The 23,777-nt window shown below is 39.6% G+C and overlaps 1 protein-coding gene across 8 annotated transcripts in view; it reads left to right on the forward strand.

Moving 5' to 3' along the window:
* Window positions 1–23,777, forward strand: part of CFAP43 (cilia and flagella associated protein 43) — a 128,132-nt gene that overhangs the window by 64,726 nt on the left and 39,629 nt on the right. For 5 of the 8 annotated variants that reach the window (XM_023639855.2, XM_014733245.3, XM_014733246.3 and 2 more), the window contains 9 exons: window positions 63–211; window positions 1,784–1,887; window positions 5,065–5,205; window positions 6,012–6,184; window positions 7,515–7,664; window positions 10,189–10,319; window positions 12,526–12,679; window positions 14,725–14,823; window positions 15,876–15,953. In XM_023639855.2, the coding sequence (XP_023495623.2) occupies window positions 63–211; window positions 1,784–1,887; window positions 5,065–5,205; window positions 6,012–6,184; window positions 7,515–7,664; window positions 10,189–10,319; window positions 12,526–12,679; window positions 14,725–14,823; window positions 15,876–15,953 (1,179 nt within the window). The remainder of the gene's footprint in view (window positions 1–62; window positions 212–1,783; window positions 1,888–5,064; window positions 5,206–6,011; window positions 6,185–7,514; window positions 7,665–10,188; window positions 10,320–12,525; window positions 12,680–14,724; window positions 14,824–15,875; window positions 15,954–23,777) is intronic. The other 3 variants (XM_070261046.1, XM_023639869.2, XM_070261054.1) reach the window with 1 other exon arrangement.

A 23,777-nucleotide genomic window follows, 5' to 3' on the forward strand; every position in this document is an offset into this window, starting at 1 on the left:
GGAAAGCAGGCTTCATTTTCCGGCACAGTGACGTTCAGCCTCTAGGGGTTTATTTTCCACAGGCGACCGTTCTGGCTTGCTCTCCCTCCTCCCTCTCTGCGGTTGTGGGGACCGAGGGTGGCTCTGTCCACTTCCTCGACATCCGGGATGCCAACTCCCCTCAGGCAATTCACAAGGCTTTTCTCTCCGAATCCTCCGTCCAGCACCTCCTGTGAGTACTGCCTGCCCTGCGGCAACTTCTCCAGGCCTGTCTGTCGAGAACTCCAGCGAGGCCACGGTTCCATTTAAGTTTAAGTTTTACGTGTCTTGTTCTGAAAATTAATACACTCACTTGGTTCAACGTTCAAGAAGCACAGAGGGGCCTGTAGTGAAAAGCCGCCCACTTTTGTCCCCACACACCCGGTTCTCCTCTGCGGAGGCAGCCTGTTCCCAGTTTCTCATGTCTGCTTTCCAGAGATATTTATCCATAAACAAGCTAATAGATAAGTACTTCCTCTTATTTACACAAACAATTATCAAGCACTTACAGTGTGCCAGGCACTGCTGTTGTATTAACTTCACGAGTGAAGATAGACACTCGCATTGCGTCCATATTGCAGATGAGGAGGAGACACGAAGAGTTTAAATAACTTGCTTAATATGTCACAGGTAGTAAATGGCAAATGTCGGAGTTTGAACCCAGGCAGTTGGGCTCCAGAGTCATTACCGTTGCTCTAAAGGGGAGCAAACCATGTACAATATTCTGCACCTCATTTTTTTTCACTTCATGGTATATCTTGGAGAGTGTTTTCTAGCCACACATAAAGACTTCCTCATTCTTTTTTACAGCTACATAGTATTCCATTCTATGAATATACTATTATTTTTAAAAGACAGTATACTGATGGGAATTTAGATGATTTCAAATCTTTTGAAGCAGTGCTTTTAAGAAGACAGCATAGAGATATTGGATTTGGAGTGTGTATTATTATTCTTTCTATTGTTAATTTATCATAACAGTAAGTATTAAAAAGAACTGACATTTGCACCCTGCTTTACAGCTTGAGGCGCTGTCACACTTTGTAGCTTATTGAATGTGGTCCTTGCCCCACCAGTCAGAAAGGTATTATGCTTGTCCCTATTTCACAAATGAGGGAATCCAGGTTCAGAGAGGTTAAGAGAAGTGTTTGCCCAATGCACCCACCTAGCCAGCACCTGGGGGAGCAGGGTTTCTGCTGTTCCCGCCAGCTCTGCTGCCCCCAGCTCAGTGCGGGAGGTTCTGTAACCTCCCTCTATTTATACCTTACTCTCTACCTTACTTTTTGGTGCCTCTTCTCTCTCAGATCCCTTTCTCGTATCCTAATTTGCATTTCTCACTTTCTCTAACTATATGAAGGTGTAGAAACATTTCACGACATTCTTCCTCCTCTGCCAGGTACTGGTAATAAAGGGTACTGAAATGTCACACGCATCGCTGATTTGAGAATTGCTTATTTCCACTTGAAATACCAGGAAAGCTCTGCTGTCATATTTCATTCACTTACAATGAAATAGTTGTCCACCTTTACTGAATCTTCCTGACTGTGGACTAGGAAGCCGCGGTGTGGCAATAGCATCAGCCTAGAATGTAATGATCATATTTACACGTAATCATCCAGCTTTTATAAGGTCAGATAATATTAAAAATCATAAACTGTCAGAATGACTGGTTTTGAATGTATCTCTGTGCTGTCATTCAATAAATTTGTTTACATCCTATTAGTGAAACAAGTAAAATCTGATAATCAGATTTCTTCTTTTCTAGTTACGACCAGCGAGGAAGATATCTACTAGTTGGAACATCAGAAGGATACATCTTTGTTATCAACGCCAACCCCTCAAGTTTATTTCGGATTCTTGGATTCACAGGTACTATGTAGAATGCTTACTAATTTTAAATATTGGTCACTTTATTCCAAAGAATTTAAGGTTGTGAAAATGGGGCTACAGTGAAACAATTATTTGTGGCATATTTTCTAAAAGAGAAGCATTCAAATAACTGTTAAAAGTTGCTTAGGAGAATTCCCACATCATATTTAGAGGTTTTTGGTACATCTGCTTGGTACATAATTGATGATAAATAAATTATCTTGAATCAGTTAATGAATTAATTAATGAAATGGCTAAATATTTCTAATGTTATTACAAAGGGAAATTGAGTTGTCTTATCCCTGAAATGTATTTTAAAATAATATTTGATCTCTATTTAATAAAGATACCTAAAAACATTTTATTACATGCATCTTTAAAGTTTCCTCTTTAAACAAAGTGATATCAAGCTTTTCCAGTAATACGCATCCAAATACCCAGGTGAATCACAGATCTGCTAAGTGAGGTACCACATATGTGAGAAATAGTGAGAACTAATACTTTTTTTCTGGCTTTAAGTACCAAATATATATGTGCATTTTCCCCAAAATATATTTTAAAATCCACTTACTGATGTTCAATAGAATGCCGTCTAGGTGTAAAATGCTGAACCTGGGCCCTGTAGGGACATGGGAAGGCCAAGGGGACAATTTAGTGGAGGAGAAATAAGCAGTGCGCCGTGTAAGTTCAGAGGAAGAAGACATTAATTCTGCCGGGTGTGAGGAGAGGAGTGGGGGCGAAGTGCAGCACGGAGAAGGGGTGCAGAGTTTTGGGGGAGAGTTCTCTAAGAGTTTGAAGTAGTGGAGGAGGGGCACATTAGTATTCCAGCTTGAGGAAAAAGTCTGAGCAAAGCCACGTGGAATGGTAGGAAATCTGGGGTAACAGGTGAACAGAAGAGTTGACTAGATGATGACCATGGCAGCAAAGTCTGAAAGAAGACGAAGGGTGTTGAATATTGCTCAAAGGAGTCTGGACTTTGTTCTGTGGTTTAATGAGCATCATCAGAGGTTTTCAAGACGGGACTGGCGTGATTTGACTTGGTTTTTAGAGGGCGACTCTGGCACCAGTGTGAAGGATGGAGCAGAAAGGCAAGAGAATGGAATAAAAAAGATGAGTTAGGAAACTTTTATAGTAGCTTAGGCAAGGGATGATATTAATCATAACAATAGCCAACATTTATTGAGGGATTCCTTACCATGTGATAGACAGTATTCTAAGCACTCGGCATGTGTTAATGTATTTAATTCTTACAGACAACTTTTATGTGGTAGAGACTACTAGTATCCCTATTTTACAGAAGAGGTGATTGAGGCACAGTAAAGTTACGTACTTCTTCAAAATTGTACAGCTAGGAAGTGGTGGAGCCAGGACTCAAACTCGGGAAGTCTGGCTTCAGGGCTCATGCTCTTACCCACAATGCACACAACCATACCAGAGTCACAGAAAGAGAAAGGAAGGGACGGCAGTGAGTGCTGGAATTGGTAGGACCTGCTGTTTGATTATATGTGAAAGGCAGGGATCAGCAATAACTCCAAAATTTCTATCCTGAATGGTGGAAGTTTGTGATGCCATCAATTGAAGAAAAAACTCTAGAAAAAAGAATGTTATGCAGATTGAGGAATAGGGTGAGCTGATGAGTTCTGTAGTTCTGAAGCCCATGAACTCTTCATTTGGCAATATTTAGCATAAATTTGGAAATGGAGATTTGTAGTTCAAGGCTTAATGATAGAATTCTCTTGAAATCATGGAAGTGGATGAGATGGCTTAAGAAGATAGACTAGAAGCAAACCCAATTGCTTGATAAGGCCAAACAGGTAACCTAAATGTGTAAATTAGATGACAGGGAGTGTGGTAGGACCTGTGGCTGACATCAGAGTGGGTGCAAGTCCTGCCTAAATATTCTATTTTTTAACATATCTGGTCAGTCAGAGTGAGGGACGGGAAAAGCCACTTACATCGCAGTTGTGGACAGAGGAAGACGAGGCAGTGAAGAAAACTGAGGGCAGGCCAGAGTAATGAGAGGACTGGGAGTCACCCACTCCAGAAAGAACTTGAAGAGGGAAGGCTGGATGAAGGTGTAGATTGTAGCAAAAGTGTGAGTGGAGTGAGGATGAGGGCTGAGGCCCTCACACATTTCCCAGTCAGTGGGTAACCCTGGGAAAGCTGCTTCTCTAGAACAAAGAGACAAAGAGGTTAGACAGGGAGTGGCCATCAGAACATTAAGTCAGTGAGCAGCAACTCCTCTTTTTTTTTTTTTTTTTTTTGTGGTGAAGAAAAGAGAACTGGATGGTGGCTGTGGCGGGTAAGTGGGGTTTAAGGAAAGTCCTAGTTTGAAGATAGGAGAGTCTTGAGGGTTGAATAGAAGAAACTATAAAAGATACAAGAAAGTAGAAAGAGGTGATTGACAGCGTGTAGTGTAACAGGACATTGCAGGTGTGGGCTCAACATCACAGATGGAAAGTGGTTACATTTTGTTCCTTCAAAAGTGTCAGGAGATGAAGAGGGAGGATGGGAACAAACAGAAAATGTGAGATTCGGGAGAAGAAAGTCGAGGCCCTGCTTGTGTCAGATGTCTTTGGTCTTCCTTGTTAAGAGGAAAGGTCATCCACTGAACACCTGAGGGGAGGGCTGCTATTGGGCACCTGAGAAAGTGGACACATGCAGAACAGCCCTCATGGAGAGGAGAATGGGAATAGTGAGTCTGGAAAGAACCAAAAGTGGGTCCAGGCTCGGCACCTTACAAAGGTCACATCACCTGGATTTCTAGAGGAGAAAACTCATAAAGTCACATGTATTCCCACCACACCCGCAATACCTTGACTACAGACGAAAGAACACTGATGCCTGAGTTTATTCAGTATTGAGAGTGGGCAAACTGGCTGCTGAGTGGGGTGAACATGGCGGACTCCAGGGGCCTCCGTGGCTGGGAAAGAAGCTGAACCCAACTGAGCTGGGTTGAATCCACCAACCCAGACATCTAATCAGAATCCCCCATCTGTTCATCAAAAATGTCCCCACCACTTATGCTTAAAGGTCACTTTAAATATCCAGTAAATAGATTTGGATCTAAAGATTTAGTAAAGGCAATTCTATAACGTGATATCTTACATGGGAAGATAAAAGATTCTTTAAACTTATCAGTGACAACTTGTGGTGTTGATTTCCGTTTGCTTTCAGAGGTGGGCAAAGGCATTCTACAAATATCCACAGTGTCACTTGTGGAAACAGACATAGTGGAAGTGATGGTGCTCTCCCCACTTCCAGGAACAGGAAGAAGCAGACTGGAAATATTTACTCTGCCTCTAGCACTACCACAAGGTAAAGAAATAACAAGCAACCGCTTCTGTCCTGGGCCCCAATAAGGAGTTGCTATAGCTTTCTTTTTTCTTTTTTCCTTTTTTTTACTGGTGATAGCACTTTTTTTCTCTTAACATATGAAGAAGTAAAACACCCACCTTCTGGCGTCTTACAAAGTGACACTGTTGTGGCTGCTAACCAACGTGAAATGTGGACTCTCCTCCAGGCCTTGTCATTCATATGAATTTGTCTTATTACCAGAGAAAAAAACAGGATCGACCGGCACTTTTGTCAAATTGATTTGTCATTTTGTGATATCTGTTTTTGTGGCTTTAAATATACATAGTCAAATTCAGAGAGGTTTCTGTGTAGTTGCTTTCACTGATAAAATGATAAAGAAAGCTTTCTGCGTAAAGAGGTTTGATAAAATAGACACCCTTTCTTTGTTTTAAATGACAAACATATCTGGGTAGCTATTTTGCAACTATGTAATTATAGAATATAAGAGAGCTGAGAACCTCAAAGTACCTTTATGTGTTAATTAAGATTCTCCAGACCATCATGAGTTTCTTTTAATGATATGTTGTTACTTCATTGATGAAATTAACCAAGGGCTTATAAAAGGTATTTTACTATCAGTTATTTAAAACTCAAGTATTTCTAAGGGAGCCAAATTGTTTTTAAATCATTTTTATCACCTAATAACCTATGCATTATTAATTGAGCATTTAGATTTTTTATTTTGCTTTTCATAAGTGTTCATAATGCTTAAAAAATAAAATCAGTATGTGGTGCAAATGATTTCTCTTCTTCCCCAAATCTCACAGTTTCTGCAACCTTTACTGATGAAAGAGGAAGGCTGAGAGATGAATTCATTCATAAGTTCTTTTATGAGATAGAGCACACTCTGTCCTCTGCAGTGTTGGACTTTCAAAGTAATCGAATATATGGCTTCTGTAATGATGTGCCATACATCTGCAGCTATCTTCTTCCTGAGACGGTATGCCAAAACTGAAGCTGGCTATCATTTATGATGGCAATAAAGATTGACACATTGTATTAATTAGACATGATCTATGCTTTAATGTTATAGTCTAGTTAACAAATGGCTTTATTATAGTAACATAATTTCCTTGAATTAGATCTCTATCAGCATGATTTGTTAATCGATCATAAAATACATTTGAGCAACCCCACACTTGTGCCACATACATCATACTTGTCAGATAAACATGCAGATGACATAATATTAGTTTAGTGCCTTTAAAAAACAATCTATCATTAGAAAATCTATTCCACAGGTGTCAGGGGCTACAACGTTGATGATTTCCAGTGCAATTTTGCACCTGAGCCCTAAGCAAAATTGCACAAAATAGTTAAACTATGTTCCTGGCATCCTTTCATCAGACTCTTTTCAAACTTCTCCCATGTTGTGTCACCTCCTGCTACATACACTGGCCAGATTATCTATCATCCTTCTTCTCTGTCAAAGCCCTTCTCTCCCAGGGTAGTGGCTGTCAGCAAAGTATGACACAAAGAAATTCAGAGAAGGAAGAAATGGTTTATGGCAAGGAGGATTCAAGAAAACCTTCACGGAGGCTGGCCCAGTGGCATAGTGGTTGAGTTCACACACTCTGCTTTGGTGGCCCAGGGTTCGTGGGTTTGGATCCCGGCTGCAGACCTACACACCACCCATCAAGCCATGCTGTGGCAGCATCCCACACATAAAGTAGAGGAAGATTGGCAGCAGATGTTAGCTGAGGGCCAATCTTCCTCATCAAAAAAAGAAAGAAAACCATCATGGAGAAAGTAACAATTGAACTGGACTTTGAAGAATAGGTCATATTTAGACATGGAGAAATATTGTGTATAATCTTGGCGGGGGGTTGGGGTTGCTGTGGTATGGAGGGTGCAGGATTGGTGGGGATGGGATGGGAAAGAGCCTTCTAGACAATAGGAACAGCATGTGCAGAGTCTGGGAAGGGGGGATACATGAACCACGGAGGGGGAATATTGACTCATTTATTTCAACTTGAGCAGGCAGATATATGAAAATGATGGGTGAAAAATAAAGATTGTCAGTGTTGGCTGGGATCTTTAACGGTAGCTAACATGTGAGAAGACTTTTCTTAGTTGAGCGAAACAAACTTTTATTTGCAAACAAAGAGGAAAAGTGTGGTGCAAATACAGGTGCCCACTTTATCATGTATCAGTTTATTTCCAGCGACGTTATTTGTGGGTTTGAATCTGACCGTATATGCACAACTGCAAACCCTAAGCTGCCCTCCCCTGATCTTTTCTATAATGTGGTCCTTTTCTTTGATTGGCAGGAACATAGCGGTATTTGCATTCTTAAGCCATACCAAAAAATGCAAAGCAAACAGTACGGACCCGGAATGCTCTCTCTGTCTCCACATGGACTGTGGCTCATAACAATAGCTAAATGTGGAGTTCTGTGTATCCGAGATGTTCACACTTTGGTAAATGCCTTTTTTAAAAAAAATCATGGGGTATATATTTTGATAGCACATAAGGAACAAAAGCCGTTAGGAAGGAATTGGAATGCTTTCTTAGGTAAATTGACTCATAACTTATTTACCACTGATGGTATCATTGACTTTAACGTTAGGCGTATTTGTGTGCCAAGGTTTGAGTCTCTAAGGGAGAAAATACCAACCAGCGGACTGAGATTTGCAAATAAGGAACACGGGGCAGGGGTAGCGAGGGTGAGCTCCAGCCCAGCTCCATCACCACCTAGTTGTGTGTCTTGGAAACTCCCTGAGCTTCACTGAGCTTCAGATGCTCGTCTGTAACGTTGGGGCAGCCTTGCTTGCTCTAACCCTGCGGGACTCTGGTGAGAGCCAGTGAGCGGGTGTATGCAAAACTGCTTTGGAAATAGTGAATTGCTGTGGCAAACCTATGGATTGTTACTGCTATCTCCCTGGCCTGGAGGGCCTCTAGGCTGGTTGCTGCCGCCCCCCACCTGGCTCTTCATGTGATGCTGGAAGAGCAGAGGGGAGAAGGGTGTGGCCTTTATCAAGCCCCCCTAGGTCCTTGCAGACCTCAACGTCACCACTACCCCAACATTTGTGATTTTCATTGTTACCAGACCTCTGAGAAGTGAAAACGGTTTCTTCTCCTGAAAGAATGGAGGATCCTTTTCTAGGTTTTGAGACCGAATTGCACTGGTTATCAGTATAACTTAATCTGGTCAGTGATTCTTACCCAGGGTTCCACCCCACACACCTAAAGCATCGCAAGCACCCACTCCTGTGGGTCCCCAGATGAACTGGGCCCTGGTTGTGCACATACAGCTCTTTCCTGCTCACCTGTGCAAGAAAGCATATTCGGAATACAACTGGGCAGAAGTGGTATTATTATTATACAGGAAAAATCTTGAATCCTTTAGAGATTATTATTTTTTTTTATTAATGTTATGATAGATTACAACCTTGTGAGATTTCAGTTGTACATTTTTGTTAGTCATGTTGTGGGTACACCACTTCCCACTTTGTGCCCTCCCCCAACCCCCCCTTTTCCCTGGTAACCACCGATCAGATCTCCTTATCAATATACTAACTTCCACCTATGAGTGGAGTCATATAGAGTTCGTCTTTCTCTGACTGGCTTATTTCGCTTAACATAATACCCTCGAGGTCCATCCACGTTGCTGTGAATGGGCCAATTTTGTCTTTTTTTATGGCTGAGTAGTATTCCATTGTGTATATATACCACATCTTCTTTATCCAATCATCAGTTTCTGGGCATGTAGGTTGGTTCCACGTCTTGGCTATTGTAAATAATGCTGCGATGAACATAGGGGTGCAACGGACTCTTGAGATTTCTGATTTCAGGTCTTTAGAGATTATTTTGAAGTGAACAATTTGCAAACTCTGCTTTGCCATCTCTCATTCAAATGATTTGGAATGTACACTACAACTAATGGTGGCATGACATGGCAATGTGTCAGGTTTTGCTGGGTGATTCTCTGCAAAGTACCTCATATATTCATGACAGGACTCTTTGTAAAAGCAACCTAATGTCCATCAACGGAGGACTAGATAAATAAATAATGGTACATAAACAGAACAGAAAAAAAATATGGAATATTATATAGCTATAATACAGAATGAGCACATCTTTATGCAACAATATGGAATGAAACCCAAGATACATTGTTAAGGAGGAAAGGCAAGTTGTGTAATATACGTATTATGCTACAATTTATGTTTTAAATTATATTTATATAAAAATTTGCTTATATGCATTAAAAAACCTCTGAAAGGATATTGAGGATACTAATTACACTGATTGCCTTTGGAAGGTGGTCGGGGACAGGAAGGAGATTTCGCTGCACACTCATAGTTTTTGAATTTTGAACCATTTCAATATTCCTACTCAAAAAGTTAAAAACATTTTTGTAAGGCATCATGGTTGAGAACTAGTGTCACACTGAAATCCCGGTTTTTAGTCAAGGAGCTTGCACTGTTGCCTTGTATACCAAGTTAGTGCTGTGTTTTGTTTGGGTCCTAGTTAAATTAGTTTGATTAGCATCCTCCATATGAGGATGCATCCTTCATCCCTCACAGTGCGCCTCACCCTCTCATCACACTCAGCCTCTTCACACAAAAAGTGAACCTGCCTCATTCTTGAGGGCATCTGAATTAGCCGTCGCTGCTTGCTCAAGGCCCCTCCTCTAACTTCGTGGCCGTCAGCAAGTCCATTCCCTTCTCTGTGTCTGATTTTCCTATTATAAATTGGTGATAATAACCCCTCTCCTGCCAAACTACACAGATGGGAGAATAAGTCAGTATTGGTGAATGTATTTTGAACTAGGGATTTTTAGTGCTATGTGTTGCCCAGAGGCTGCTTGCACAGCAACTAAAATGCTGTTAACAAGTAGAAAAAGGTTTATCCACAAGCAAGTGTACGTAACCCCTTTATCAAAACCATGTATTGGAATTGCATTAGTAATTTCTGTCCTTTGTTCCTAAAACTATTGAGGAAACATTTGTTAGGTGTCGGAGTCATTCTTACCAGGGGCATGGGATTCAATCCGTGAGAATTTCAGTGAATGGACAAAACATTCTGGTGAATGGGAGAGATGACGGCACCCTTGTTTACCTAAGATGGAGGTACGTACAGCATACAGTAAGCAGCTTCATGTAGTACAGTGGGGGTTTTTTTGTTTTTTGTTTTTGAGGAAGATTAGCTCTGAGCTAACTACTGCCAATCCTCCTCTTTTTGCTGAGGAAGACTGGCCCTGAGCTAACATCCATGTCCATCTTCCTCTACTTTATATGTGGGACACCTACCACAGCATGGCTTTTGCCGAGCAGTGCCATGTCCACACCCGGGATCCGAACTGGTGAACCCCAGGTCACCGAGAAGCAAAACACATGAACTTAACCACTGTGCCACCAGGCCGGCCCCAGTACAGTGTTTTAAAATAAAGATTTTGTTAGTATTTAGATATAGTAAGGCCAATATAACAGGAGACAACTGCCATTGAAAAGGTTGTTTTACTCACAGCTCCCAAGAGGAGGGGGTATGCCATGCTATGGGGGGCCCCATGGGGAAGCACCAGGGTGGGTAAGGAAGCAGAGGGAGCATGGAAGACATGGGCAAGAGCCTTTATTATGGTTTCCATGGGAACGAGCAGGCATGGCTAGGATTGGCTTAGGATTGGCTCGTTTGGATAATTTCAGTGGGTTCTGGGGCATAGTGCCTGCCCCTAGTTGTCTAGTACTTGGCCCAGGGGTAATTAAGGCAGGGGAATAGAGGCCCTGAGTGTGAAAGCCCAGTGGAGGAGATGGTTGGGGATGTGGGCTCTGGATTAGTTGCTGTTTACTATCTCTAGGAATTGGCTGGACCTCGGAGGGGCATTTCCTCCAAGGTCAGCAAGGTCCCAGATGCCAAAGCATCAAAATACAAACAATAAGAAGACGTAGTTAATACATATGAGATGACCAGTCCTCCCTTTCGTAACACCTGTTGGAGCAACACAAGGAACGAGGACAATTCTGAACAGTAGATAACTTCACAAACTCCCATTTATCCCTAAAGAACCTGCCATAGATATCTATGTATGTGTACACACAAACAAATGTACTTTCCTAATTACACTTTGCTTAACAGTATTAAATTATTTAGACTTTGCTTAGACTAAAATTCAACAACAAAACAAACGAATACTACCCAAGCTTACAGATGATGACCAGGTGGTAGAGAGCATGAAGGTGACGCTCTGCGTTTTAAATGCTGCCTTGTTTGATCTGTCAATGGACATCTTTAGTCAATGTGCAATTTATTTTTGCAAAAATAATATCTCATGGTGCTTTCTGTGATCAAAACAATAATAAAACATGGCCTTTATCAGTGACATTGTAAAAATGTTAAATATTTGCACATGTTAAATGTAAATGGAGATTTTGCAACATAATTTTGGTAGCCACTTATTTCAAAGATGTTTGAAGATTTCATCAACATGCCCAATTTATACATGGAATCTGAATAAAATATTAACTTGTATCTCACTATGTAAGTCTTCACATATCCTTTATAGTCAGTGAACAAACAGCATCTCAGGCAACAGCAAACATGTGCTGGAGTCTCATTTATGGAAGTAAGGACATTTCCATCCATTGCTAGTTAATCAGGTGGACTTCTGACTCAAAACAAAGTTGAGTTTGAAACCTTGGTCCAGGACTTATTAGCTTGTGACCTTAGGCACGTGAGAACCCCTCTAAATCATCTATAACAATGTTATTCAAAGTAGTGTCTGAAGCGCCTGTGAGCTTGTCGGAAATGCACATTCTTGGGCCCCGCCTGACTTTCTGAATCAGAATCTGGGCAGGTGAGACCCGGGAATCTGTTTTCACAAACCCTCCAGGCATTGCTGATGTGCCTAAAGTTTGAGACGCCCTGGTGTATTGAGTGGAAGTAATGGTACTTCCTTCAATGGGAGCAGGGCCAGGAGGACTGAATGTGGGGATGTGACGAGGTACGGGAAGCAGCACAGATCCCAGCGCATTCTGAGGGTTCCGCCGGAGCGGTGGCGCTTCTGTTCAGTGGCCAAGGCAAGGACAGAGGACATTTGGGTAAGGATCTGGGGACAGCATCACGAGAAGCCACCCAGGGCAGTCAAGAGGTTGTCCTGTCCTGGAGCCCATGAAAGGGCTCTCCTCTAAGAAGTAAGTTCTAATAACTACGGGGTACTGTGGAGAATTGTCCACAATTCTTTGTGTAGAAATGCTTAGGTATCTGGAAGTAATACTACTAAATGTGACTTTAAAATTGTGATTTTTGTAGCCTATGTGTTTTCTTTTTTTATGAATATAGGCAGTTTGGAGGAAACTTAGCCAGTGAAATTCTTAATTATTGCCAGCAACTTTTAATTTCTCTGAGCAAGACCATGGATGAGGAGAATGAGTGTTTAAGTATAACAGAAAGTGATTTCTTGGATTCGGAATCAGCATCTGAACACGCAGTTGAGGTTCACTATTGTTTTCTTTTTCCTTCCTTTCTTTTAAAATCAGCTATCAGTTTTCAGTTTGTGGTTTTCTTTTAGCAGATATTTAGTAACATTCCTCTTTATCCAGGTATCTGATGATTCTCAGAAAGAACATGAGCTACATCTGGGAGAAAATATTCAGCCTTTCTCAAAGCAATCACAAATATTACATCTCAGATTTTATTTAAACCATAGTACAAGATCCAGCCTGGCCTGAAAAAAAAATCTTACTACCAATTCTCATGCTTGTTCAAATGGCCTCTCTCTATTCCTTATATCACGTACATTATTTAAGAAGTGTCTGGCCAGAGAACGACATTCATTCAGGCAATCATTTAACAAATATTTATTGACTGCTAGGCTGTGGGAGAAATAGGCATGAATAAGATAGAAAAAGTATCTGCTTTCGCAGAGCTTACAGTCTAATTGGGGGTTAGGGTGAGCAGACAGAGATAGATAAGTAAGTAAATACATATGGAAAGATTAGATATTAACATGATCTATTTAGTGAATAAAAATGGGTTGGGGTGACAGTGTTTGGCTAGAATAGCCTTTCGCCAAGGAGAAGACATTTAAGCTGAGATCTGACTTAAAAGAGGGTGCCGAGGTGCAACATGAGCCAGAAGTGCTCAGGGCAGAGGGGAAAGAGCTTAGCGTGTTTGAGGACCTAAAAAGGGCCATGCAGCTGTAGTGAGCAAGGGAGAGAGTGGTAGGAGGTGAGTTCCTCGAGGTGGGAAAAGACCATGTAACGAAGGGCTTTGTAAACCACGTAAAGAGTCTGGATTTCACTTTACATGTAGTGAGAACCTATTAAAGTGTTGTGAGCCAAGAATTTACAAGGTCTTATTTACGTTTTTGAAGTGATTACTTGCTGCTGTGTGGAGAATCTTTCCTGTAGGGGACAAGAGTGGAAGCGAGTAAATGAGTTAGCAGGCTGTGGCAGAGGTCCAGGTAACAAACTGGAGGTGGAGGAGTGTTGTGAAGAGGAAGAGAAGTGGAGGATTCCAGGTGGGTTTCAGAGGCAGAGATGACAGAACCCACTGGTGGATAGACAGAGAGGGAGAGGGGAAGAGAGGACTCAAGGATGACTCCTAGATCTCTTACCTGAACAACATTGTAGATGATGGTACCATTCACAGAGATGGGGAAGGCTGTGGGGAGAAGGAAGGGAATCTGGAATCAGTTACCCATGCTGAGCTTGAGAAACCTGTTAGACAGCCAAGTGGAGATACCAAGTAGGCCTTTGGAGAGAGAAGCCTTGAGTTCTGGGGAGAGGCCAGGACTGGAAATGTCGATTTGAGAGTTAAGGGCATGTGGATGGAATTTAAAGCCATAAAGCTAGGTAAGGTCATCATGGAAAAGTGGATGGTGAGAAACAGAAGGGGACCAGGATAGTGTGAGTTCTAGAGATCCAGGAGGAGAGTTCAAGGAGACAGAGGAGACTGAGAAGGGGCAGCCAGTGAGGTTACAGGAGAGTCAGGAGAGTGTGGCATTCCAAACTCTTTCAAGACGTTTTGCTGCAAAGGAGAGCGTAGGAAGGGAGTGGCAGCTAAAAGGGAATGTGGTGGAGGCAAGCTTTCCTGGGACGAGAGACAGCAGAGCACGTTTGGATACTGTTGGGAAAGAGTCAGTAGCAGAGAAATGGATGATGCAGGAGGGTGACGGGATTTTTCAAAAAGTATAAAGGTCTCAAGGAGAGGAGAAGGTTAAGATCCTAAGTACGAATGGTGGGGCAGGCTTTGAAAGGCAGGAGCATTTGGACCACAGTGACGGGAAGAAGGCAGAGAGTGATTTGGCGAATCTGTGAACTGTCTGATCGTTTCCCTTTATCACTGAAAAGTGTGGCTGATATAAGGACAGACTGGTAGGGATTAAATCAGTAAAACATTACATCTTGGACAGACGAAATGGTAGTATTTTAAAAAATGCAACAAGTACAAAGGGATTTAAAGCAATTACATGAAATAGGGTGGAAGGAGAAGAACTGGATGAATTTCACATTTAAGAAATGTCTGTCTGCTTCTAAGGTAAATGAGAACATGAGGACACGCCTTGACTCATCGCAAGAGGAGGTGGTCCAAGACGGTATGAAGGAAATTCCCTGGATACAACAAAAAAGCCAAGAGGTATTTATAAAACATGGGAGAGGTTTGAAATAACGCTCTGTAAGTGTGCCAAATAGATTGGTTTCCTATGAAAACCCATTGGAAAGTTAGAAATAGAATGAGATACTACTTGGCAGAGCATTCTGTTGCATAGGTGTAACTTTCCCAAAGGCAAACAGACACCCTATACGCAGCTCTGTCCTTTAGATTAAGTTATATGAGCTTTAAGATCTGTGCTTAGGCTGATATGAAACCCAACGAAAGTGTCCAGGTCCCCAAAACAGAGAATGAACTGTGATACCTCGGGTTGGAGTGAGTTTGGGGGGATGCTACAAGGTCGGCTTAAAGAAAAGGGGTGGGCCAGGAAGAGGAGAAGGGACATCATGGCTTCAGATGTGCAGGAACGTGACAAAGGTAGCAGCTCATGTTTGGGTTTAGCCTGCTAATCTAGTCTCACTCAAGTTCCCAATAAAACAGCAGACTGGTTTTTTTGTGTGTTTTTTTTTGTTTGTTTCTTTTGTTTTTGAGGAAGATTAGCCCTGAGCTAACATCTGCCGTGAATCCTCCTTTTTTTTTTTTTTTTTTTGCTGAGGAAGACTGGCCCTAAGCTAACATCCATGCCCATCTTTCTCTACTTTATATGTGGGATGCCTGCCACAGCATGGCTTGACAAGCAGTGTGTAGGTCCACAGCTGGGATCCAAACCAGTGAACCCCAGGCTTCCAAAGCAGAACGTGTTAACTTAACCACTGCGCCACTGCGCCAGGCCCTGTTGGGGTTTTTTTTTTGTCAACTATTCTCTATTTAATTTTTCACTACTTCATTGTTTTCTTTCCATTGGCCTTATCATTGACATCAGTTCCAAGTTACTTCAACTGTCACTTACATAGTAGCAGTTGACTTAAGCAAGGTATTGCAGTGGCGTTATTTCATGCACACTTTTTAAATGCTTTTTATTTCTGTTTCCAGAGAAGTGTTATCTACCTATGTATGTCTATGTATATATGTATGTATGTATGTATCTATCGATCATTTCTCTCCCCTGTTTACGGAATATCCTTGTTCCATTTCAGGCCATCAAAAATGAGGTTAAACGGTTTTCCAAGAAAAGGAGAGAGATAAAAAGAGGAATCAAAGCACTTGCTAAAACTGTAAGTGTTTGATTTCACGTACATTTGGCCCTTGGTCTAAAATTACTTTTGAACTTTATTTTGTTCCGCACAGCATGAGGAGCCATACCCATTTTTTCCTCTGCCTGCAGGCTCAGCTTCCTGGGGCACTTTAACAGGGTAGAATTTTTACCATACCATGCTATATATAAGCTGTGGTTTCCTTCTCTGTCTTCCCCAAATACTGTGGCTTATTTGTTTTTTTTAATATTTATTTTTATCAGTTATATGTTTTACGTTTTTACAAATTAAATGATGAGTTAGATAATTAAAAATAATGTTTTTAAAGCAGCACCTGTCCTACTTTTCTTCCCGGTGATTCCTGCGCTCTCTAGGTAACTGTCTTCAATTCTTCCAGCTGTTTTCTTTGGATATTTACCTCCGTCTTTCTAATAATCTTCTTAATACTGCTACTTCTTGATAATTCTATTTTGACACTAACTGTGGGCTTTTTGGAATGGAAGGTGAGTATTTACGTTCTTTTACACTCCCCCCCCCCCACACCACTACACCATACCCGTAAATCCCTACTCAGTAGGCACGCTACTATAGTTATGTAAATATTCTTAAAGCTGAGCCATGTGGTGTATTACAATTACATTTCCGTTTTTACAACTTTATTTTTCCTGGAATTAATAATCGCCTTTGTTTTGGAATAAGCCTTTCTGTGTACCTATTATCTATTCAGGCTCTCTCAAAATGCTAGAAAACTCTTCTCAATACAGTCAAATACATGACGTATACAAGCTGACAGTGCTTTTTTTTCGGTGACCTTTCTTCTAGAGCTTGCCAACTTCCAGCTCCAGTCTAAGCAGCTGGCTGTCTAGCCCAGGCCCATGGCTGCTGTCCCGGGACCTTCTCTCATCCATCTTCCTGGGAAATCTTCTCACCCGCCTCCTGACTAGAGCCCCTGTTTCCAGGGTCCCATTTGTTTTTCTTGGTTTTCTTGGTGTACCTCTTCCAGTAGCTTCCTAAGCAGGACTGCTGTGTTGTCCCCTGCTTGGGAACATCATTTATCATGTAGCTGTGCTACTGGAGTGCCATTTAAATGTAATACAATGTGAATGCTGCCTGCCCCCTAGAGGTGTACGATGCTTTGGCTCTATTCTTGAGAAAGAGCACATAGGAGGTACATTTTTTGAGGCTGGGTTTTTCTTAAAATGTCTTTATCTTACTCTCACACTCATTCAATGGGTTGCCTAGGTGTACAATGATTTCCCCCTCCAAATTTTAAATGCTCGCTCCATCCTCTTCTGGCTTTCAATGTTTGCTTTATAGAATCCAGTACCCTTCTGATTCCCAATTCTTTGTGGGTAATGAGATTTTTATCTGTGGAAGTCCTATGATCCCTTCTTTATCCCGGCTGTTTGGAAATTTCACCCTTATGCATCCTGATATGTTTGATGGATGTTCTTGGTTTGCTGGGGCAGATGTACTCCCATCCTCTCCCACCCTGCTCTGTGTCCTGAGAGATGGTCTTTGTGGATGGCATCATGGGCTCTCTTGCCTCTGGCTTCCATTTGGGTTTAGCCAGTGAGTGACATCAGTGGGAGATAAGGGCAGGAGAAGACTAAGGTCAGGATCTTTAATCCCCCAGTGTCCTCTCTGTGGTGTTGAGTTGGCCGCGACTGCCAGCCCTCTCCTACAGCTACTGGTCTCTCCAGGTTCCAGGAAGCACTCCCCACCCTTGTCCTGCAGACCTAGGAGAGGTGCTGTGCTAGCCTGAGATGCTCTACCATGCCTGGCTCATTTCCCTTACCCTGCCCAATCTTTCTAAAAGCCCCCTTCCCCAATTATTCCGTCTCAGTATGTCATCTGTTTCATACCAGGACCCTAGTTTGTTTGGGGATTTTTGTTTCTTTCATGTGCCATGCATGGTGAGCACTTGCAATGAGAAACCTTCATCTTTTATTTCTGGGAAATGGTCTTAAACTTTTCTTTGGTCATTTCCACTCCTTGTTTTTATTTTCCTGATTACTAATGAGGTTGAGCATCTTTTCATAACTCTAAAGACTATTTGTATTTCCTCTTCTGTGAATTCTCTGTTCATGTCTCTTGGTCATTTTTCTGTTGGGTGGTTGGTCTTTTTCTTGTTGCTTGTAGGAGTTCTTTATTTTTATTTTTAATTTGTATTTATTTATGCAGCAGCTGCTCTGTTCCATGCAGACGTTCAGAGACCCAGCCTGATGGAAACTACTATGTTCAGCACATGGCTTCTAAGATTGCTCTGCTTGCTCTTGTCCCTGTCAGCCGGAAGGGGAAAGAGCATGGAGGTGTGCGTGGGGCAAATCCAGAGGTGGCCCTTATTGAATCACATGAAATTGTTGTTTTATATAGTTCAATCTAATATGCTACAAATATTTTGTCTTGTGTCTTAGCTTATATAAAGTGTTTTTTAATGCAGAATTTTAAAATTACAATCCAAGTATATTGATCATTTTGTTTATAGCTTTTGTTTTTTGTGTCTGATTTTAAAAGGCCTTCCAAAGTCTCACATATTTTCTTCTAATACTCTTTTGTTTCACCTGTAATTTATTTTCATGAATGGTATGAGGTATGGAACTAACTTTATTTTTTCAAGTAAATAGCTCATTTCACCAATGCTTTTTATTGAATATACCATCCTTTCTCCACTGATTGGCAGCGCCTCCTCTGTCAGTTTCTGGATTCCCATGTATTTGGGGTTGTTTCTAGACTCTCTATTCTGAAATTGAGTATTGATCTCTTCCTGAGCCAATTCTAAACTATTCTGATAGCTTTTAAAATTTTTTTTGAGTATTTTAATACCCAAACCACTTTAAGCTTTTTTTTTTTAACTTTTCAATAAGATTATGATAGTTTACAACCCTGTGGAATTTCAGTTGTACATTATTGTCAGTCATGTTGTAGATGTACCACTTCACCCTTTGTGTCCCCCCCCAACCCCCCCTTTCCCCTGGTAACCACCAATCAGTTCTCTTTGTCTATATGTTTAACTTCCACCTATGAGTGGAGTCATACAGAGTTTGTCTTTCTCTATCTGGTTTATTTCACTTAACATAATACCCTCAAGGTCCATCCATGTTGTTGTGAATGGGACTACTTTATCCATTTTTATGGCTGAGTAGTATTCCATTGTATATACATACCATATCTTCTTTATCCAATCATCAGTTGATGGGCACTTAGGTTGCTTCCATGTCTTGGCTATTGTAAATAATGCTGCAATGAACATAGGGGCGCATGGGACTTTTGGAATTGCTGATTTCAAGTTCTTTGGATAGATACCCATTAGTGGGATGGCTGGGTCATATGGTATTTCTATTTTTAATTTTTTGAGAAATCTCCATACTGTTTTCCATAGTAGCTGCACCAGTTTGCATTCCCACCAGCAGTGTATGAGGGTTCCTTTTTCTCCACAACCTCTCCAACATTTGTCACTTTTTGTTTTGGTTATTTTTGCCATTCTAACAGGTGTAAGGTGATATCTTAGTGTAGTTTTGATTTGCATTTCCCTGATGATTAGTGATGATGAGCATCTTTTCATGTGCCTATTGGCCATCCGTATATCTTCTTTGGAGAAATGTCTGTTCATGTCTCCTGCCCATTTTTTGATCGGGTTGTTTGATTTTTTGTTGTTGAGCTGTGTGAGTTCTTTATATATTATGGAGATTAACCCTTTGTCGGATATATACCTTGTAAATATTTTTTCCCAACTAGTGGGTTGTTTTTTTGTTTCAATCCTGTTTTCCCTTGCCTTGAAGAAGTTCTTTAGTCTGATGAAGTCCCATTTGTTTATTGTTTCCCCCGTCTGAGGAGATACGGTGTCTGAAAAGATCCTTTTGATACTGATGTCAAAGAGTGTATTGCCTATATTTTCTTCTAGAAGACATTGTTTCAGGTCTAATCTTTAGGTCTTTGATCCATTTTGAGTTTATTTTTGTGAATGGTGAAAAAGAATGGTCACTTTTCATTCTTTTACATGTGGCTGTCCCCACTTTAAGCTTTTAAAAATTTTATACGTATATTTTTGTTTTTTTATTATGGTATAATTAATGTACGACATTATATTAGTTTCAGGTGGACAACATAATGATTTGATATTTATATATATTGCAAAATGAGATTGTTGTAGCTTTATACATTGTTTTTATATCTTGAAAGCAACTCTCCCTCTGTTCTTCATTTTCAAAAAAAGTTGGCTTTTTTATGCACACTTACTTTTCCATTTGAATTTTCAAATCAGCTTGTCAAGCTTCAGGAAAAACTCTGATTTGATTTTGATTGAGAATAATTGCTTATGGTTTGCTTTGGTGGAGAATTTATTTACCATCTCTGAAATTTTATATATATTTTTCATACACATTATATATGTTAAAATATTAATCTTATATAAATATATTATATAAGTAAATTATAAATATATATATCTTTATTCTATTAAAAATATTCTTCAGTAAAGTTTTAATCTAAAAGTGACTTTGTATAAATTTCTTATTAGATTTATTTTAGATATTTTACAGTTTGTTTTGCTTTTGTGAATGGAATATTTTTCTCTTACATTTTCTGATTGGTTACTACTAATGCATATGCATCTTACTGATTTTATGTCTGACTGCCTTCCTGAATTCTTTTTTCAGTTCTACTATTTTGTTGATTGATTTTTCTTGGACTGTCTAGGTAGGCTATCGTATCTTCTGAAAATCACATCTCTTCCTTATCAATCTTTATACTTCATTTGTTTTTCTTGTCTTATGGCTATGGCTTCTAATGTAATAGTGGTCATGACAGTGGACATGCTTGTCTTCTTCTGAAGTGTAATGGGAATGCTTCTAACTTTTAAATGTGATGCTTGCTAGAGCTTCTGTTAGATATCCTTTAACAAGTTAAAGAAATTCCTTTCTACCCCTTGTTACCTAAGAGTTTTTATTGTGAATTTTATTGTGAAATTTATCAAATGCCTTGTATTCTTTCTTTCCTCAGCTAGACATTAGTCATTTTGAGTAGTACACCAGATTCCATTTGCTAAATTTTACTTAGGATTTTTGTATCTCTATTTATAAATAATATTTGTCTAATTTTCTTGCACTTTCTTTGTCTAATTATGGTATCAGGGTTATACTGGACTTATCTAGTGATTCGAGTAGTTTTTCTACTTTTTTTCTGCATTCTCTGGAATAGTTTGTATAAAATGGGAATTCTCCTATTTTTTAAAATTTGATAAACAGACAAACAAACAAAACACACACCCACATACACACATACATATACAACTATCTGGGCCTGATGTCTGTTGTCAGAGAGGATTCTTCACAATTGTTTCATGTTCTTCTGTGGTCAATAGTCTTATCAGATTTTCTATTTCTTTTCAAGCACAGGTTTGATAAATTACATTTGCTTAGAAAATTGTCCATCTCATCTAGAGTTCTAAATGTATAACATAAAATTATATCATATTCTAATTTTCAAGTCTCTTCTGATTTTTCAGTTATAGATCTCTCTTTATTCCTAATGTTTTATGTTTATGCCTTTTATCTTTTTTCTTGACCACATTTTCTAACAGCATTTCTATTTTATTAACATTTTCAGAGAATTAAGTATGGTTTTCATTGATTTGACTCTGTTCTTATAAAAGAACATTAAATATAATTTTATAACTATACATTTGATCAATTTAGGATTTCATCATTTAGAATTTTATTCATTCCTCCTTGCTTTGTTCAGGTTTATTTGTCCTCATTTTATTACTTTTTTGAGCTGAAAACTTGGTTTATTCCCTGTTTTTTCCTATTATGCATGCAAGGCCATAAATATTCCTCTGAGTACTGCTTTGACTATATTGCATTGATTTCAATATGGAATTTTCTCATTATTGCTTAGTTGTAAATATTTGCAACTCCATTTTGAACACATCAGCCAAAGGGTTTCTTAGAAGAGTGTATGTATTTGTCCGTTTTTAATTTCCAGATTTTTTTCTATTATTTATAGATTGTTTTCTATATCTTTCTGTTGCTAACTTTGAACTTTATTTCACTGTGCTCAGTAAATAAAGCTTGTTGAGATTGTCTTTGTGGCCTTGTATCTGGTCACTGTTTGTGAAAGTTCCATATGTGTTTGTAAAGAATATTTTATTTTCTGGTGCTTTTTTTGGGGGAGGGGGTAAAATGTTCTTTAAATTCCTATTAGATCAATCTAATTGTTAGTCAAGTTCTCTATATGCCTATTTATGTTTTTGCTGCTTAAACTGCTATTTTTGAGGATATTATTGGCAATTTGCCAATTTATCCTTGTATTCTTTTTTTTTAAGATTTTTAAATTTTTTCCTTTTTCTTCCAAAGCCCCCCGGGTACATAGTTGTCTATTTTTAGTTATGGGTCCTTCTAGTTGTGGCATGTGGGATGCCGCCTCAGCATGGCCTGCCGAGCAGTGCCATGTCCACGCCCAGGATTCAAACGGGTGAAACCCTGGGCCACTGAAGCAGAGCGAGTGAACTTAACCACTCGGCCACGGGCCAGCGCCTATCCTTGTATTTTTTATCATATTTATGTTAGATGCAGATCTCCTTGATAGATTATTCCTTTTATCTTTATGAAATATCTGTGTTTGTCTCTTTTAATGTTCTTAACTTACATTTTGCTTTTTCTGATATTATTTTTCGCTATATTTCTGTTTGCTAGCACTTGCTTATATATCTTTTTCCATTCCTTTATTTCGCACTTTCTTCTGTCTCCTAATCGGTATACAGCTGAATTGTTTTCTGAAATTCCTATCTAAGAGTTTTAATAAGAGTTTAGCCACACTTATTATGATTATTGATATGTTTAAACTTATTCCTGCCATTTTATTTAGAGGTTTTCTATTTAACCTACTTTTGAGTTATTTCTTTTTCCCTCTTTCCTATCTTCTTGGATTGCTTACACATTTATTATTATTATTTTTATATTTTTTCTTTATTATTTTGGGAGTCATAATTCTATTTCAGTTTTTAAAATTCTAATCCACATTCTTGACCTTCTATTTTTCTACATCACCCAATGACTTCCTACTCAATGGTCCAGAGCCCAGCAGCACTGGTGAACTTTCTGAGCCTCTGAATGTCTATAAATGATTCTACTCTATTTTGACTTCATACTTGAATGATGGTTTGATGACTATAGAATTAGAGCCTCAAAGAATTTTGTCCCCTCAAAACTTTGATCCAAAGCTATTGAGCCACTGTATTCTTGCATCCAGTGATACTGATGTGAGGTCTTCTGTCAGTCTGATTCTTCTATCTTTGTGACACTCTTTCCTCTTTGGAAATCTCTAGGACTTGGTTCTTGAGTTTCATGACATTTCTGTTTCTTGACCTGGGCCTATGCAACACTTGTTATGCCCTTTAAATCTTGAGTATGCATGCTTCATTGTTTTTTAAAATTATCCTTTATTATTTCTTTAAACATAGTGGCCCCTGATCTCTTTGTTCTTTCCTTCTGAAAGCCCTATTAGTTGTAGGTGCCTCTAGATATGTCGTACAAGTTTCTTAATTTTTCGTTCACACTTTCCATCTCTTTGTCCTTTTTTGTGACATCCAGGGAGAATTCTTAACTGACTCTTACAGGTCACTAATTATCTTTAACTGTGTCCATTTTGCTATTCAGCCCATCTATTGATTTTGTTATTGTTGTTTCAAAGATCAAACTTTTAAGTTCTGTAAACTTTTGATTCTTCTTATGATTCTAGTTGCTGTAAAATTCTACTGTTCTTGCTTAATTAACTCTTTTTCTTTGTGTGACAAATCTTCTGTTTGTTCAATTTATTCTCTCTCTTCAATGGTCTTGTTGTTCT

The sequence above is a fragment of the Equus caballus genome, chromosome 1, assembly GCF_041296265.1.
Source record: "Equus caballus isolate H_3958 breed thoroughbred chromosome 1, TB-T2T, whole genome shotgun sequence".
NCBI lineage: Eukaryota > Metazoa > Chordata > Mammalia > Perissodactyla > Equidae > Equus > Equus caballus.